The 19462-nt window shown below is 38.4% G+C and overlaps 1 protein-coding gene across 3 annotated transcripts in view; it reads right to left on the reverse strand.

Annotated features, from left to right (window-relative positions):
* LOC145498036 (ATP-binding cassette sub-family C member 4-like) overlaps window positions 1-19462 on the reverse strand; it is a 41922-nt gene that overhangs the window by 11556 nt on the left and 10904 nt on the right. For 2 of the 3 annotated variants that reach the window (XM_081477905.1, XM_081477906.1), the window contains exons 5-21: window positions 19005-19094; window positions 17477-17640; window positions 15832-15957; window positions 14761-15010; window positions 13048-13167; window positions 12549-12593; window positions 12063-12104; window positions 10680-10871; window positions 9999-10093; window positions 8674-8760; window positions 7018-7114; window positions 6175-6348; window positions 5422-5568; window positions 4055-4092; window positions 2248-2507; window positions 1903-1982; window positions 37-187 (exon numbers count right to left, since the gene is read on the reverse strand). In XM_081477905.1, the coding sequence (XP_081334031.1) occupies window positions 37-187; window positions 1903-1982; window positions 2248-2507; window positions 4055-4092; window positions 5422-5568; window positions 6175-6348; window positions 7018-7114; window positions 8674-8760; window positions 9999-10093; window positions 10680-10871; window positions 12063-12104; window positions 12549-12593; window positions 13048-13167; window positions 14761-15010; window positions 15832-15957; window positions 17477-17640; window positions 19005-19094 (2158 nt within the window). The remainder of the gene's footprint in view (window positions 1-36; window positions 188-1902; window positions 1983-2247; window positions 2508-4054; window positions 4093-5421; window positions 5569-6174; window positions 6349-7017; window positions 7115-8673; window positions 8761-9998; window positions 10094-10679; window positions 10872-12062; window positions 12105-12548; window positions 12594-13047; window positions 13168-14760; window positions 15011-15831; window positions 15958-17476; window positions 17641-19004; window positions 19095-19462) is intronic. The other variant, XM_081477907.1, reaches the window with a different exon arrangement.

Raw genomic sequence — 19462 nt, forward strand, 5'->3', positions numbered from 1 at the left:
AGAGACAGCTTACACACATGAAACACTCAGACTTACTCATTGCTTCAAGACGTTTAATCTCTCTTGCTGACTTTAGGTAGTAATGACGAATGAACAGGAACAACAGCACAGTGGGAATGGCTGCCGCCAGTAAGTATGGCATAAACACCACATTCAGCGACAGAATTGCAAATGACAACACCATCAGCTACAATAAAATAATAATAAAAAACAAGTCAAGTCTAAAGCCGTTGAAATTTGTCAAACCGTTTAGTATTCCTTCCGTATAGCCTGTTTATATCACATATTTTTTGGGTAACGGTTAATGTAAGTGTGCGGAAACCCAACCCAAAACATTGAATAAAAATCCAATATTTAACAATTATTCCACGAAGGCGTGTTGGATATGAGATGATAGATAGCTAAGGAGGAGTGTAGCTTAGAGTTGTCATCATACCATGCTCTAGAAATATGGTAAGCATACGCGTGATTTTTCGGGGCGTTTTTACTTTTATTCAATTTTAGTTTTCCATATTTTGGGCGCGTTTTCAATAAAACAATTATTCCACTCCCGCTTGTTGGATATGAGATGATTAGCTCGTTAAATATAGCATGAAGGCCAAGCCAATGAAAACTCTTGAAATGCATAATCCGATGATCCAGCTTTTAATAATACACGTACAGTGGAACCCCGTTAATACGGTCACCAACGGGCCATGAAAATTTCGCCGTATTAACGGGGTAGGGCCAAACTTTGACTGGTCTAAATTGAGCTTCGTCTCACAGATATATCACAAATGCACTTCTAAACAGTTGTTCTTTAATGAGTATCCAGAATGCAGATATAAGTTCAAAAAAATTGAAACTTCATTCGTTACATGCAATATTAGTATAATTTTCAGAGGTTAATATAAGAATTGGACTTTCTGATTGGTCGAAAAGCTCGGCATATGACGCTATACGCACCCCAGTAGAGTTTGGTTACTAAGCTCGTAACCTTTGCCCATCTCGGCAAGTAAACACGGCTGACAGTTGCTGAATGAAATTTTCATTTACTCGAAAGACATCACTCCAAGTCCAGGATATTTGAAAGGATGGAGAATTTTCAAATTGATTGCTGTCGCCCTTGGACCCACAATCTTTTCAAGAATTTGTATTCAAGGCATTTAAGAATCGTAAACGTAGTGGTTACGTTGATCGCCAGCAGGTCAGATCGATTGACCGAAAGTTATTTTTCTTCCAACTAAAGCTACTCATTTTTAGACGATGAATAAATGAACGAAGTGAAACACGATAAAACAAAAGTACTGGATGAATTTATTTTTCGTAGTGTTTCGCTCCTTCGTTTTACTGCCGAACTCGATGAGTAAATTGATTGACAGTCGATGTACGTGTAAGCTTGTTATTAAAACTACGGCTTCATACGTGTATGCACACGAACAATTGCGTTTGTGCTTTTATGTTTTTGTCCGTCACTTTGTAGTCCTTGATATTCACCTCTGAAAATTATGCTAAAACAATTATTCGTCTCAGGCTCAGTGATCATTGGTGAACATTCTTCACCTCCACTTCGTCTCGTTAATTAACAATGGAAAAATGAACATAACTGGTTAAAGAGGCCGCATAAAGGGGGTAAAATTATATAGGATTGTACAGGTTGGGATTTCAGAATGTGGCCGTTGGCCGTATTAACGGGATGGCCGCATTAACAGGGTTTTGTCATAAGAAAATGTTTGGGCGTTTTGCCGAGACAAAAAAAGTGGTCGTAATTACGCAGTGACTGCATTAACGAGGTGACCGTAAGGCGGGGTTCCACTAAACTCGCTTGATACTATTTAAAGTTGGATAAACTCCGGCGGTATGGACGACCCAGCCCGACGAAGATCTCACCTTTTACAAAGACAAAAATGAAGCACAACATACCCGAACATAGTCATAGTATGTGTAAGGCAGCAAATCATCCATCTGACCAATGTCTTTTGAGAACCTGTTCAACACTCTTCCTGCAAAAAATGCAAAACAATTGGAATGTGTCATGAAAACTAGATAGATGCATATGTTTTGTTTTGCTTGCCTGGCCGGCTTTTCTTCCTTCTGTTCTTCCAGTTTTTTTACCCCAAATAAGGGGTGGGTGGGTGGGACGGACCCCCCGGGCCCATCCCGTTGATCCGCCACTGTTACCCAACTGTTCGCTACGTGGAAAAGATTTTCTGCTTTTCATGAAGGCATTTGCTGGGCAGCGAGGAGAAAACTACGACCAACACCTACCAGCGGGGTTTGTATCAAAGAAGTAAGTTGTCGCACCAAGGAGCTTCTTAAACATCTTATTGTGAAGGTTCTGAGACGCAGATACAGCAATGTAAAGGAAGACAACAGCAGCTGCAAAGGCTAAGAGGAAGGTGCCACCAACAAGGGAGCCGTAAATTGAAATATTGTGTTTCCTCATTTCAGTAAGTTCTTTAGATGTAGTCGAAGAGTTGCTCGAAAGAGTAGCCGCTTCATACGCAAGTTTTTCCTCCAGATCCGCCCTACAAAGATCACATTTAAAAACAGTCAACTGGATCAAAACCCTCAGGTATAACACAGTAATACAGTTATTACTAAGGTAGGTCAAAAAGAAGCCATAAAGGAACAAGGATGATGAAGAATGGAAAAGATTGACACGGATTGCAAACGACGAACTTGAAAAAAATCTAGGCAAACTCCTTTAACAGAAAAAGAAGCTTAAACTACTTATTATAGTGTCATAAACATTTGAGCAATTTCAGAACACGAGAAATATTCAGATACCTCGACTGTTTTAGTACATTTCTTTGGAGTTTCTCACATTTCCCAAGTGTCTAACGACAATATAATAAACGTTCTAAGTTCTTCATATGCTATATCACATAGATTACGCGCAAACAAAACAAGAAAATACACTTTTTTCAGTTTTTTTACGTTAGTTTTAGCCTGCAATCGAACTGAATAATACTAATACTAATATTAATACTAATACTAACACCAATACCAACACGAACATTAACACTAACACTAACACTAACACTAACAAACACTAACAAACACTAACACTAACAATCACTAACACTAACACCAACACTAACACCAACACTAACAAACACTAACACTAACAAACACTAACACTAACACTAACGCTAACAATAACTACCACTACCACTACCACTACCACTACCACTACCACTACCACTACCACTACCACTACCACTACCACTACCACTACCACTACCACTACCACTACCACTACCACTACCACTACCACTACCACTACCACTACCACTACCACTACCACTACCACTACCACTACCACTACCACTACCACTACCACTACCACTACCACTACCACTACCACTACCACTACCACTACCACTACCACTACCACTACCACTACCACTACCACTACCACTACCACTACCACTACCACTAATAATAATAAACAACACCACACGCAATCAGTTTTATAAATAGTTAGTACTTAACTGAACAGCCACTGGGTATGCTAAACAGTTAAACTACTCATTCCCAGTTGACCAGGCCCCCTGCTTGGTAGGTAGGTTAAGTCTGTATACGAGCCAACTGGCTCATCAGGCCGGAGCTTATCCCGATTTCTGTAACATGAGGCGACTAGGAGTATTTCTACTCCCCCCTGGATGGGATGCTAGTCCATCGCAGGGTTACCCCTAGCGTTTAATTCGCCGGTACCCATTTATACACCTGGGTGGAGAGAGGCACTCTGAGAGTAAAGTGTTTTGCCCAGGAACACAACACAATGTCCCCGGCCAGGGCTCGAACCCAGACTGCTCGATCCGGAGACGAGCGCACTAATCATGAGGCTTCCGCGCCTTCCACTTGACACTAGGTTGCAGTCCGTCAAAACCTTGATTTTGCAATCTGATTGCTAACAGGAAAACACTTGCATACAAAATACATGGAACACCAGTGAAATACGCAACAGCTCAGGACCTTCCCACATCAAATTTTCACTTAAGAACAATAGTAATAAACTATTACCATTCAAAATATCAGATAAACGAAAATTCTGTGAAATTTGTCTTACCAATGGGCCAGCCACCATTCGGAGAGCATGACTACTGCCTAAATAATCAAATAAAGGAAGTGGAAAGCAGTTAAGTATACAGACTAGTTATTTCTACAACTTGTGTAGCTTGAAAACCTGTCTTGATGAAATATTCTCTTTGGTGCTTTATTTACTTATTTACTTATTTATTCATTTATTTATTTATTTATTCTATTTATTTATTTATTTATCTATTTATCTAATTGGTATCATGGGTGTCCAATTACTCCTTAATTTTGGTCAGAAATACCAGCGTTAATTGATAATTTCACATGTGAAATTACAAAATTGCCATAGCAACGTTTGGCGCGACATTTCTCAATACAATTAACAAGTCAAAGACCAACGATTGGATTACCCATACTAATTTTTTTAGGTATATACATATCATGTGAGCGTTTCGGGGGAGGGGGGAGATGGGTATATATCTCCTGAACATTTTGGGGGTATTTTCTGGGGTATTTTCTGAGACTTTTACCACTGTAAGATGATAAGTTAGCTATTTCGGAAATGTGAAAAAAAAAATGGGGGTCACCGACTTCGTTTTGGGGGAGAACATGCCCGGAAGAACACCCTAAATCTGAAAAGATCGGGCTTCATTAGCGAATAAGGCCACAGTGTCTGTAAGCTCAAAAATATTGCAATTAGATCTTTGCAGTGAAATGTTCTCTGCCAAATATTGTTTACGTGGACCTATTAAGTGAATTTAATCAACAGGTGAGGGTCCTTAAAGAACAAGTTCGCATTAAGCAACCATAGTTCCACGCGCCTTGCAGCCGCAAGACGGCAGGATTCGATGTCCCGTGGACAGAAATCTTAAATTTTTTTTAACTTCCCACATTGATTTTTTGTTCATTTTTGGACAATGTGGAGATAATTGTAAATTAAGTCTGTTTCTGGAAAGAAAAGTACGCGTCACCGAATATCCAAGATCGTTAAATCCAGGCAAAGCTATAGCAATGGTCATCTGCCCTATCATTGTTCATTTATTATTTAGAGCGTACGCTCTCATGCATGACGTGGCGTGTGAATTTGCGTGCGCAATAAGGATGCGCAGAAACAATTAGCACGAACGTCCTTAAACCACAGCCCTCGTTAGACTCCCTGGTCATTTTTCCCCTTGTGCTCTTGTCTTGGGAACTGACACCAGAAATTTAGACTGATGCTGTCTAAACGAGGTCTGTTATTTGATCACTTAATCCAGTCAACCCAATCTTTAACAATCATTAAAAGGTCTCCACTAACATCCAAGGGGTTATTTATTATGGCAGTTTTGATAAATTCATTGATGTGCACCTGAACTGGACGTAATTGCTTTGCCATATCAACCAAGTACCTTGATTTACCTGTGTGCCGATGATAAGTATTATCAAGAGTAATAACATAGGGATCCCAGCTCCTGCTTTCCAGAACTCAAAATATACTTTCCAAGTTACTGTCCCAGTGTAGCGGTCTTCTTTTTCAGTAGTCTTTTCATCTTTTTCAGACAATTCCTGGTAATAGTAATACACAGTTATATAAACAATAGCCTCCATTTGGTACGAAAATATGCTCGCATATCTGTCCGCGGATATTATTTGTTCCGATAAGCGAACAGTTTTCCGAGAGCGTAGCTCGAGGAAGATTGTGAGCTTTGAGGAATAGATACATGTACTGGCCAAGGACAAATATGCGAGAATATTTTCATGCCAATGGAGGTTATTGTGTTTATTATCCGTCAAATATTTTGCGCAACACGTGCATGTTTTGAAAACTGGGAGAATATTCAGTCATGTGACGCGTTTAGACCAATCGCGAGCCAAAATATTTAATAAGTTATTACGCAGTTACCTTGCCTTGCACCTTATTTAAGGTCCGATATCAACATAAAATTTCTCCTTTCGGTTTTCTTCATACATGTGTATAGCATTTCACAAAACCATAAATTCTCATCACTGTTCTGGCTGACACGGCTACTTTTGAAATTAAGCTCCCTCCAATCCTTTCTAAAAAGGCTCTATTAGGGGTCTACCAGAACAAAACCACCACCAAATAGTTCCAAAAGTTAACAACAAAATTATGCAAAACCAGACTCATTTAACCAAGTTTCATATTCCTACCACAGATTTAACAACAGTCATTTTTGCGGATATATCTTTTTCTTTCTCGTCTACTTGAATATCATCAGCTTCAATGGTACTGTCAGAATCAGACTCAGGTAAAGACACAAGAGACTGAACATCAAAACCAGTGCTGGTTAACTCTGAGAATGAGCCTTGTCCAATGCAACAACCCTGTGACAAAGACAAGTGTCAAAAATGCGTCAAACCAATAAACCCTATTCATAAATGGCTGCCAATTAAAAATTCTTTTGTAAGTATTAAAATTAGCCGAACTAACCTCGTTTTTGAGTTGATAACTCAAACGAATTTTTACCTTCAAACGAGGTTAGTTGGGCTAATTTAAATGAAAGCAAAATAATTTTACACTGGCAGACATTTATGAATAGGGTCTATATCAGTGATACAATTGACATGGTTATATTATTAGGATGGCTGTAACTTGAGAAAAACCAGGAACGACCTAGTCAAATACCATTTTGATTAAGTACCATTTGAATGACTTTATGTGTTAAAGTGGAGGTATGATGGCTGAATGGTTAGCACGCTGGACTGCTGATCAAGCGTTCTAGGTTGAAGCCCTGGCTGGGGTCACTGCTTTGGGTTCTTGGGCAGATACTCCTAGTCGCTTAGCACTGCAGAAACTGGGACTTTATTGAACCCTTTGTAAACAGATGTATATTTAACCAAAAGTTGAAATAATTCTGTATTTATAAGCCTGGCGACAGGCCCGGTGGCCCATTGGTTTGTGAGCTGGACTCCAGATTGAGCACTCCTTATTTGGGTTCTGGGCGAGGTCAATGTGCTCTGGGTAGGGGTTGGGGGGAGAACACTGGCACTGACCTCCTTCAGACACAATATCGAGGTCCCATCCTTCAGGTACTGCAATTGGTGAGTCACCAGCACACAGACTTTATCCTTTAGTAATCCAAGGATGCACCTGAAAAAAAAATCCCTTGTGCTGTTTTGTTGTTTACTGTCATGATTAGCCTTAGTGTCTTTCTTCCAATAAGCGTCCCCTTCCAAATCAGCACTTCCCCGTAAGAGGCATTTTCTTTTACAAATGCTCTCATTGAAAAAGTGACGTTCAAGACATTGACATGGAATAGAATGAACTATGTTGTCTGTTTTCTCATCAAAATGCAAAGATGATCATATTCACTTGGACTAGGCAAGAGAATTGTGCTGACTAAGCAGAACCCCTGCCGTTACGGTTCTTGAGTTACATTTATTTATCTTGTGTTGTTGATCAAAGTGCAGTTTAAGTACAAAACAATATCTACAGTCAACTCTCGCCTTGCAGACACCTCGCTATTACGGACACCCCGCTATTACGGACAACAGCTAAATCCCCGGCGAAAGTTACAGACGTTTGACTGAAACAAACTCCCACTATTACGGACTTACGGACACTTTATTCGGTCCCAACGTCACAATTTTATTGTTTTCTCTCTCGTTATAGTGGATACCGTGCAGCATCTTGGAATATTTGCACACATATCAAGTCTATTTTTTCTACTTTTTGAGATTGTCCTTGTCTTTTTTGGTCGATTTCCGTTTCTTCCGTCCATCAATCAAAATTTCTTCATCTTTTCTCTTAAGGCCCTCTTTGCAGTATCGCTGCCATGTATAAGTTCGTCCAGTCTGTCCAAATGTTACAACATAAAAATTTTCTCGCACCCTGCTATTACGGACTCTCGCTATTACGGGCACCAAATCGCGGTCCCGAGGGTGTCCGCTATAACGGGAGTTGACTGTATTCTGGAATGAACAATTACGCGCACATTCCCTAACAACACCCCTCTACAATAGACGCCCTTCCTTAAGCTTCCAAAAGTAAATTTGCAACCTCAGGGCGCTAAACTGAATCATAATGATACAACTGAACTTCAACCAAGCGACTGTAACATATCGGCCACTTAAGAAGAACAAACCAAATTTACCCATTGTTACAGCAAGTTACAACCTCCAAAGCATTTCTATCTTCTTCCAGTGCTGGGAAACCCATGTTGATTGTTGCATGTGGATGATCACCAACTTGTAAAAATCAAATTATTTTACAATGAAGAGTTGAGGACCCGAAGTGAGATCCCTGAGAAAACTACAGGAGTGGTTTTATAACTCAGTGGACTTACGGCAGTTGCAGCAATTTCATCTAGTCTTTCGACATAGTTTCTTGAACCTCCTCTCACAAAAAATTATTGGAAATTAGACTCTATTGTATGTAAGTAGTTTTCTGTGAGTAATGTATTGTAAGTAATCTACATATATGTAGTGTATGTTAGTAATGTAATTTATTGTAACTAGTCTACTGTAAGCAACATACTGTAATTCGGTATTTGTGAGTAAAGTATTGTTAGAAGTATGTTTGAGTACGGTTAAGTTGTGTGTCATATTGTAAGTCTGCATTATAAGTGCAATGAAAAAAATAAAAAATTACAACAAAAAAAAAAGTTCCAGCATTGGTGGTGCACCAATATTGTTGCTTTTCTAACTCACTTATCAAACAGTTCTCTTCCAACATGTGTGTCTACAGCACTCAAGGGGTCATCAAGAAGATAGATGTCTGCATCACGATAAACAGCTCTACAATAAGACAACAATGAACAAAACAGTAACATTCGAACCTCTCCATACAGACACCTCTCTAATACGGACAGTTTCCTAATGCACGGACAAAAATCTCATACATTTCGTCTAAAAAAAGCCTCTATAATACGGACCCTCTCTAAAACGGACAACGGACACTAAATCTTGGCCCTAGGGAGCAAATTCGTACAAAGTTTGGACACTCCGGGGACCAGGTGTCGATAATTTGCAACATGTACCGTTTCCTGTCGGCGGTTACACAAACATTGACACTTTATCATTTAGATTCAGAAATTCACAAGACACTCAATTTTGGGCCTGAGTTTAGATACTAAACATGCTAAACTGTCAGTGGAGACTTAAAAGTGACGTCATCATAGTGACCTCTACAATATGAACACCTCTCTAATACAGACACTTTGCTCCGTCCCTTCGGTGTCTGTGTTAGAGAGGTTCCACTGTACTTATTGTTCTAGGTTGAAGAATCAAATAAAGACGGCAATTTTACTGCCAAATTAGTAGTGGGAATTCATGTCTGTATGTATCAGAGGGCGCCTCTAAACAGAAGTGGTTAAATGGAGGTGCCACAGAGGGCTGAATTTTTTTTGTAATATACAGAACTTATTTGCACAAAATTCTCAGGTGAGAGCGCTCAGGCTTACTTTGACTTCGCTGTAATGATTTATCATTTCCATAACAAAAATATAACAGAAGAATAAATAAATAAGCAAATAACAAAAATTGAAAATGTGTAAATGGGAAATAGCAGTGGGACATCCATGGACCATGGAATGGCTATTTAATTTGTCTACTGTTTCCAGGTCAAATTGAAAATTTGAAGAGCTATTTTCTGTGGGGGTATCAAAACCGGGACGGGGGGAAACCTAGAGAAAAAACTTCAGAGCAAGGATAAGAATCACCAACAAACTCAACCACAAATTAATATGATGCTGATCGAGTCCAGGAATCCCATCCAAGTGACCTTCAGCTTGGTGGAAGGTGTGAAATCTCCCCACTTTGCTATCTAAGCTCCCTAATATATACAAATTTAAGTATAAAGCAGTTTTCAATTAAGTATCAAAGTAGTCAGGCAATTACTTTGGTTTTGGTTTCACTATGGTTTGAGATTGGCTGAGTAATCTAATTGGTAAGTAGCTGGTTTGGCTTTCTGGTTTTATGACACTCAATTGAAGACTGCTCTAATTAACAACAGAATAGTGAGTTGAGTCATAAACCTTGCCAAGTTTATGCGTGCCTTCTGTCCACCACTTAGCACTAAACCTCTCTCTCCAACCAAACTTGAATCACCAGCGTGGAAAAGCTCCAAGTCCTGCAATTGCAAAACACAATAAGGTAATTATTTCCCAAACCAGAGTAAATTAGTGATTAGCCAAATCAGTTTCACAGCAACTTTCTTGAGGCCTGTTCAAGCTTAAGCCACAATGTTGCCTTTGTGTTGTGTTCTTAACAACAATAGTTTATTTTCATGATGTCTATCCCCACCAGGGTGTGTTAAGTCTGGTTCTCTTATGCCTCCAGTGTCACTATTTATAGCTGCATTTGCAGAGGTTGTTTAAACCAATAAAAATACTCATGCTATAAGGAACCAAGCCATGCCTTCAAAGTTGAAATCACGTCACGTCTATGGTCTTCCGTGTTCCGAGCACATGTTCTCATACATTGGGTCAGTGTAACAAAAAGTGTCAGTGACAACAACAGTAGATTAGAACCAAAATTATTTAACAAATTGTTAGGGTACTGCATGACAAAGTTCTAAAGTAACTAAAAAGTCCTTTTATCAGGAGCTGTTTCAGGAAATAAGCAATCAATTTGGCCTGTGAGAAGGCGAGAATCTAGCAGAGGGCACAAAAAAATAAATTGATTATGGCCATACAGTGTGTGAATCCGTATCTTACCTTTTGCAAGGCACAAGCATCGATAACTTCTAAATAGCGATCCCTGTGAAAACCTTGACCAAACAGAATGTTTTCCTTCACAGTTCCATTAAATATCCAAGCTTGTTGAGAAGCATAGCCTACTCTACCATGAATGGATCGGTCACCATCAGAAATTGGCAATTCACCAAGGACGGTCATTAGTAGTGACGACTGCAATAACAGTGAAATTGACAAGTAATACTTCTAGATCAGTCCAGCTTATTTACTAAGACTTACAGAGATAGAGCGTTCTCTGTATTTTCCCCTAAACTTTCGAATAATTTACCCTTAGCTCTGCGCAGATTGACTTTGATTGATAGTTTTAAGAGGGCCGTTAAGACCTATCTTTTCACAGAATTTTTAGCGAGTTGTTCTTTGTTTTGTAAGTACGGCCATTTTTAGTTATTTTTAGGTATTATTATTTTATTAACTTTGCTTTGGTTATTTTTTACTTGTTTGCGTATTTTTTCTACGTTTGTAACGTGCCATGAACTTAGGATATGTGCGCTATATAAATACGATTATTATTATCATTATTATTATCATTATCATTTTTATTAATATTATTATTAAACACAGAGAATATCAAGGTCCATTGGGGCTGACAAAAACAAGAAGTACAACTTAGGTTGGTCTGCCCCGAACTAACCATATAATACAGACTAGTGTGACACAGATCTACCATATGACTCAAACTGACCAGTCAGACTGATGCGACTCAGATGGATCATTTATTAGACTGACTTACTAGGCAGACCATACCATTCAAACCAGTATGACTCAAACTGGCAGCCTTAAACTGAGATGGCTTCTGGCTGAGACTGTTGCGACCCAAATGGTAAGGCTTTAAGAATGGTACTGTTCATAGTGACATGGTTCAGATCTGTGCGACTCAGACGGGCGTGTTTAAAACACAAAATGGCAAAATGATGAAATGGCACTATGGGTAAGAGTGAATGTGGAATATGGGTTAACCCTTACGTTATTGAGAGCCAACCACTGTTGAGTCAGTCATAATGAGGCTAACCTGAATGCTATTTAGGATAACCAGAGTGCTATTTAGGGTAACCATAGTGTCATTTTGTCATTTGCCATTTCATATTTTTAATATGCCCAACTCAGACTAGCATGGCCTTGGACTGGTCTTGTACCAGTTCTACATGTATAGTGACTCAGATCAGCATTGCCCATGGTGCAAACTGGTATTCTTTTCAGTGAAAAAACATTTCATTTCTTTATCCGTACTGTATTTTTTCATTGCAGTCATAATTTAGTCAAGCTTCTAAAAATCAAATTACATATATTATTATTTTTCTCTTTTGTGATTGATGCAAAATGATTTTAAATTGTTTACTAAGTCACCTTTCCAGCCCCCACTGGTCCAACAACAATGTGAAGTTCACCCTGCAGAAACAATAGCAGGGTCATCATTGCTATATAGTTGCATGTATATCTTAAATCCATTTCTCTAAAGCAGTCAACATCTGAATCCTCAAAACCGTAGTAATGTAATTTTCTTAATCAGGTACCAAGAATCAGAATAAAGAGAACAATGTTGCAGGGTTTCTTGCTATAAACTACCTTAATACAATTACATTTTTTTTTTCGTTTGTCTAAGAGTCTAAGTCATGTTGTAGTAACCCAAACAAAGCAAAATTACAATCAAACTGGCTTCAAAAAGTTTAAACCAAAGACAGTGCTAAATTGCACAATCAACTTCGCCTGCACTTACTCTTGGTAAGCAGATAAACTTGGATCAGAATATTCTGGACACAATATATAACTACAACTTAATATTTTGTACTGGAAGATTGTATGATATTGCATTGTTGACAGTTGATAACATACCTGCCTTGCTTCAAGAGTCACATCCTTCAAAGTTGGGTTTAGAGACTGCAAAAAAATCACCAATTGTATCATTGCAAAACTTATTTACAAAACAATTGCTCGTGTGTGTCTCACAAACTCATAAGAAGTATTACTTTTGATCAAAATTGGATGAAACTGACAGCTTAAACAAAAGAAACAAACAAAAAGAAAGCAGAACAAACATGTCTTGCACAACAGTAATAATCAAAGCGCTGATTCCTTGTATGTAAGATGATAAAATTTAATAATACTTATTGCATTTACTTTTTCACTTTGGCAATTAGAATTTCCTGAAAAATACATACTATTAGGTAAAATAACTGTGTGTTCCAGTTTTGAAAAGTTCTATAATTTTTACAATATCAGGACTATCCTATTTTAAAAGGTTGGACAACGAAGAGATTGCTTTTGCCAATAAGCTAAGAGCATTTGTTCTACTGACTTTAAACAATGACAAAAGGACTAGACAATATATTACTTTATCCCAATAAGCTCTAATTCTGTTCAGCTTCACCACTGGAACATCTCCTTTGCTTTCAATACCATTTTCAATAGCAGCTGACACATTTGGCTCCCTTTCTTCCAGTTCCAAGAATTTCTTAAAAAAAGACAACCGAAAAAGTTAATACAGTTGAACCTTCTGTAAGTGACCACCAAGGCCTAGGGGATTGCTTATGGGAGGTGGTTACTTACAAGAGCATATGGTAACTACAGAGACTTACCCAATGTTTTAAATGTTTTACTCATGTAAAAAGTCAATTTTGAGAAAAATCTGGTACTTCTCATTGAGAAATTTCCATCTCTTGTACTTATCAGGAATGTGTTAATGTCACAATGCCTTACTATCCAGTTTCTGCTCTATTATCTCTCAAGTAGTTGCTTACAGGAGGTTAAAAACAAAAGTAAAAAAACAAAACCAAAAAAAAAAAATGGTAGCGGTTGCTTACGAGAGGTGTTCACACTTACAAGAGGTTCCAAATATAGTGATTTGACTTGGAAACTTTTGGTATTTTGAAAAACCGGTCGCTGAGGAGAGGTGGTCACAACCAGAAGTTCGACTGTATATACATTAGTGCTGATAATGAGAAGTCTTTGGACAACAAAGTACAGTTTATTAAAAAAAGAGGGGGTTTAATGTTATTTTAATTCTTGGTTTAGTTTCAGAACATGCTAAGAAAAAACTCAGATTTGGGCAAGAACTGTGTTTGATGAATCAAACTTGATTAAAACCATCTAATTATCCTAGTCCAACATTTTCCCCTTAAAATGCCAAAAATCAGCCAAAATAAGTGTGCAAAATGTACTTTAAGCAGTTTTCTTCATATCTGGGAGAATTGGTGACCGCATACAGGAGAGTGAGAGATTAAGACTGTATCTAGGGAACTCCTGGATAATCCAGGAGAGTTGGCCTCAGTTACATGCATCTTACTTAAGGTGGCTTGAAACAGTTTCCAGTGCTTTCCAAGATTTTGATGGGCTATATAACCACTCTTTACCAGTTGATGCCACAATCATGGTATCAAAAACTGCCCAATCATTGAAGAACACCTTGTTATCCTTTTTGTGACACAATAAGTTACCATAGCAACAGTATTACCTGCTAAAAACCGGCTCAATTTTAGCTTAAAGTGCTTATAACTATTTCTTATCATTTTTGGCAAAGTCTAAAAAATTCTGTACCTGGGGTTCAGAGCTATCTTAAATTTTCAAAAATTTAAGATGCCTCTGAACCACGTGGGTCAGGTGTAATGAGATACCTAATTATGCAGGGTTGTGATATGAATTTTACTTAGTCAGGCAGAGGTTTTCAAATTCTGTAGTTGGGTCTTGAAAAACCAAATGCAATTTGTTTCTTCTTCAACAATACATTCAAATAATATCTTGATTCTTCATCCTAGTGTTCTAGGAGGATTGTGTGTATTGGTGAAGGCAATCAGTTATACTTGTAGCGCTAGCTAGCACTGATGGACAAAAAATGTAGCATACCGCCATGATAGGGACCCTTTAAATGAAAGGTGTGAAATTAGTTTACTATTAAACAGTTCTCCCACCACAGAATTTCCCTCAACTAATGGTTTAGACTTGAACTTATACAAATTTTGACAATTTACGCACAAAATGTTTATTTGTTATCATTTGTTTACACATACATTTTTCAAATATTGCAGTTATGACAGTTTAATCTTGTTACCTGCAATCGCTTCTCTGACACGGATGATTCTTTAAGGTACATGATACCCATTGAGAAAAACAAGGTGAAATTCACTCTCACTGCCACGAACAGACCCAGAACGACAAACACTCTCTCTGCAGTTAGTGTATGTCCAGTCATCACATACACAACAAAAACTACCAAAGCTATGACAGGCTGGGCAGCCATATAGAATCCGGAATTAATTGCACGGAAAAGTGCAGCGTACTTCACCATTTTAGTTTCCTGTCTGAAAAAAAGAAAGCTGATGTTAAGTAGGTCTTATGCGATTACGTAACATGCTCAAAATTCACCACCAAGCTGTGTTTGTGCCACATTTTCTCGAACCTTTGTTGTCTTCCTGTTGTTTTCACATGAGTATTCTATTCATCTTTGTTACTTTGGGAATTAGTTTGTGATAAGATTTAAAATTTGCATTCTCAAACCAAGGCTTGGTGGCAATTTAAGCCAGGCTAATGTCATCACACATAGGGGCTATTGTAAAAACATGAGCTATCCATAGTATTTTTATTTCAATCTGTTAATGAACACATTGTTGCCTATCAATGGCGATTGCATGTATAACTATCTTGCAAAGATATTGTCCTTCTTAACTGTTTTAGATGTACTTTAGTTCTTTCAAATAAATTATGCTTCATCACTACTAACAGCATTGTAAGTCATAGTGATGTTATTTTAATAACTGGTAACAGTTTGATTTTACTTCAGCTGCTAAACATTTCGGTGAAAGTTTTCCAACCTTTGTGGCTCCTGAGAATATGATGGTTTCTTTCACTGATCATGAATAAATTCTCAAAATACTTTTCTATATTTTCATTGGGCCACAGTACAGTAAATGTATTCCAACCGATAGGTGTACGTTGAAACATGTTGTTTATTTTATAATTTGCAACTTTGAGAACCAACTGTAATATATTCGTAACCGGAAGTTGTGTTAAGCTGTTGTATTACCCAAGATGCTTAGAGAATAAAGTTGTTGTGTTGAGCAAGCCTCGTCAACTGGTGTTGTTATGTCACCGAACCATACTTTTGCTAGTATGTTACACCAACCTTCGAATATCAGCCACCAACTTAGCAAATGGTTCTTCCCACGTGTACATTTTAATAACTCTTATTCCTGAGATGATTTCATTCATCACCTTGATTCGTTCATCTGTTAGGACAGCAGTTTTGGATCTGAAAAAGGGAACAAGTTGTATAAAAGTATGACACTGAACTGCAGTCTGCAATTAACCTAGCTGTCTGGCTCAGCTGGACACCAACAGGAGGATCCAGGTATTCATGTGGCATGGGGTCATCTTAAATGCTTCATAGCACACAGTTTTGTTTAACAAGCAAGAAGCAAAGCCTTGTTAGTTTCATTGCATCTGGTTCATAGCTCTTGGCACTTAACTCCAGTTTCTGTAGCATGAAGCAGTTCGGAAGGTTACTTCCCAGCATTCTGTCAGGTTGACCCAACAATTTGTCAGTATCCATTTCTACTCCTGTGTGGAGATGGGCACTGTGGGGGTTAAGTTCATGCATGCCTTTCCCAAGAACAAAACACAATGACCCCAGCCAGGGCTTGAACACAAACTGTTTGATCTGCAGTCCTACACGCTGACCATAAGGCCCTCCCACCTGCCAAACTGTTAAAATTTGTTTACTGCAGACATTTTCAGAGCTTCCTCCATGCACAATGGTAATCTCATAAAGGACATGCATCATAATCCAACCCCACTCTGATTCAAACACTACTAACTTTAATTTCTTGATCAAAAAAAGTTTTTACAGGTAAAGAATATTTCACCCTGATATTGGCTATATTACTTGGACCTTCAGTCATATAATTCAGAGAAAAACTGAAGTTGAACTTGCAATATTCAATAATATTCAACTTACTTGCCCGGTCATTTCCAATTACTACAGTGTACTAACTACAAACTATTCTACAATATTGCTCTTCCACGCTGAAGAGACAATTTTCTGTATTCTTTTAAAGTTTAAAAGCAGTTATAAGACATTTGTGGACCTGATCTTGTGTTTTATTAGTGTACATGGTGATTGTTACTAAATAACTACCAAACCTCTCTGGGAGTACAAGATAATATAAGTACATAAATTTGCTATAATAACTCATAAGTACACAAAAGTTATCCTCTTATACTGACTTTAATTTCTCAATCAATAGCAAGTTCTTATACTAAAGACTACTTCACTTGGACCTTCAGTCGCACAATTCAGAGAGTACGTCCACTTGGTCCAATGACTACAACAAACCTTTCTACATTATATATCTGCTCTTCCAAATGAAAGGGAACATTTTCTGTAATGTTCTATGTTTCAAAAACAGTTACATGTATTTGTGGAGCTGATCTTGTGTTGCACAAGTGTATATGGTTGTTGGTTAAATATTAAATACTAAATATTATTATTCATAATATATAAGCAGGGCTGTCATTAAGTTTTGAGCTGCCTGTACTCTTGTTCTCCACACCCATAGCAAACTTGTTACTCTGTGGGTGAATTCTTTCAACAGGCAGTTTCATCCTTAGCATCAAGGGAAAATCAAGCATACTCAGCTGTAACAGGTGCTACAGGTTAAGGCCCTTAATTAATGACAGCCTGAGCACAAAAATACTCCTTGACAAGTATATCACTGTTTTTTGTTTTTTTTTTAATATTATAAATTATAATACATTGCTGGTCAGAATACCTCAGTTTAGCAAAGAACCTCCCAATCAATCCTTGAAGCGGGCCAAGAAGCAGGAAAATAACAATACCAGGCAGGACATACACTCCGATTTCTTGCCAACAGAGGATTGTTACGATAACAATCATCACAGGAGCCACCCATAAGTAATGAAAAAAAATTGTAACCTGGAAGATAATAAAAAAGATTACAACAATATCAAGGTTCTAGTATATCATCAATAGGTGTACTTTTCTCTTTTCTTTCTTCTTCTTTTACACCTAAACAATATATACATTGGACTGTAAGACTAAAAATCGTGCTTTTGATAATGCAACAAGTTTGCTGAACATCATGCACTAGCATTATTTTATAATTTCCATTTTTGAGAGATCTTAGAAACAAAAATAATGCCATGACTGGTTTAGACAGGATTGTCCATTTTATAAGTTCTAGTTTATTACCAGGTCCTCGATGTGTGGAGAAAGACACGAAAACATGACTGAGCCTGAATTTTTTTCAGACTTTAATTTTGCAACTGCTTAAGTTGTGTGTATAACTGCGATGATCAGTTGTGTCTTTCTCCACAGTTCAAATATATGATCTTTCATATATTCACTTGTATTCTTCACCATCTATGGGTATATTATAAACCTTCAAAGTAACCAGCTCCCAGTTGGCTTGATAGCTCAGTTGGTAGAGTACTGCACCGGTATCACAGAGGTCATGGGTTTGAATCCCGTTCAGGCCTGAATATTTTTCAGGCTTTAATTTCACAACTGCTCAAGTTGTGTGTATAACTGGGATGATCAGCTGTATAATCGTAATATTATTAGTTTTACTAAGACGGCATGAGAAGCTGATCAACCATTTTCATCTGCGGTGCCTCCGAAACATTCTCCACATTCGCTGGCAGGACAAAGTCTCGGACACAGAAGTCCTGAAGCAGGCAGACCTTCCTAGTGCCAACACTGTCATGCGCAAGGCCCAGCTGAGATGGGCAGGCCACGTCTCCCACATGCCAGATGACTGCATTCCAAAGCAGCTCTTCTACGGGGAACTCTGCTCTGGCAAGCGCACAGTTGGAGGGCAGCGAAAGCGCTACAAGGACAGTCTAAAAGTTTCCCTAAAAGACTTCAACATCAGCACTGAGTCCTGGGAGTCTCTTGCCTCCGACAGACCCTCCTGGCGCCAACTCATCACCAAAGGAGCCCACGCAGCAGAGGAATGCAGATCCCATCAAGCCGACGAGAAGCAAGCAGTACGCAAGGAAAGAGCCGCTAGCACTAATAGCACAGCCCCTACCCACTTCTGCCCTACCTGTGGGAGAGGCTTCCTTGCCCGGATTGGTCTCATCAGCCACCTCCGGACACACCGTAGAAATTTATTAACAAACTAGATGTCTTTGGTCATCTTCGACTACGAAGGACGAACAACAACAGTTTTGCTAAGAACTGGCAAACAAATTTCTAACACAAACTCAGAATTAAATTCATTAGTCATGAAAATCATTCACACAAGTTGGACCTAGTTTAGCTATAGAGGAGTTTACCGATTCCAGTCTCTGTACATCATTGGTCACAAGGTTCACGATTTGACCAGTTGTTGTTTCTGCTAAGGAAGCATGACTAAGTCGCAGTGCCTGAGGGGGAAAAGATCCAGGGTGAACAGAATAATACACAAATGAGTCCTTGAATAATTTACACTGCACATCAAAAGACAACCACAACAAAAAAAATTGAATGTATTTATAATGTGGTCCCTCCTTCCCCCCACCGTGTACACCAACGAGTGTTGGATGAACAATTTTATATACAGACTCTCTTGGCACCAATGTGAAATGGGCCTGCAAGTTATTGCGTTTGAAGAACGCAATTCATAATCTTGGGTGTCCTGGCTGTGGTTTCAAGGTTGACCTTTTAGAGACTTTTTCGTTGAATGTCTACATTTTCTGCACCATTTTGAATGACGTCATATATCATATGTCATATTCACAAAAACTGTCGTGCA

Source organism: Orbicella franksi, chromosome 9 (assembly GCF_964199315.1).
Source record: "Orbicella franksi chromosome 9, jaOrbFran1.1, whole genome shotgun sequence".
Taxonomy (NCBI): Eukaryota; Metazoa; Cnidaria; class Anthozoa; order Scleractinia; family Merulinidae; genus Orbicella; species Orbicella franksi.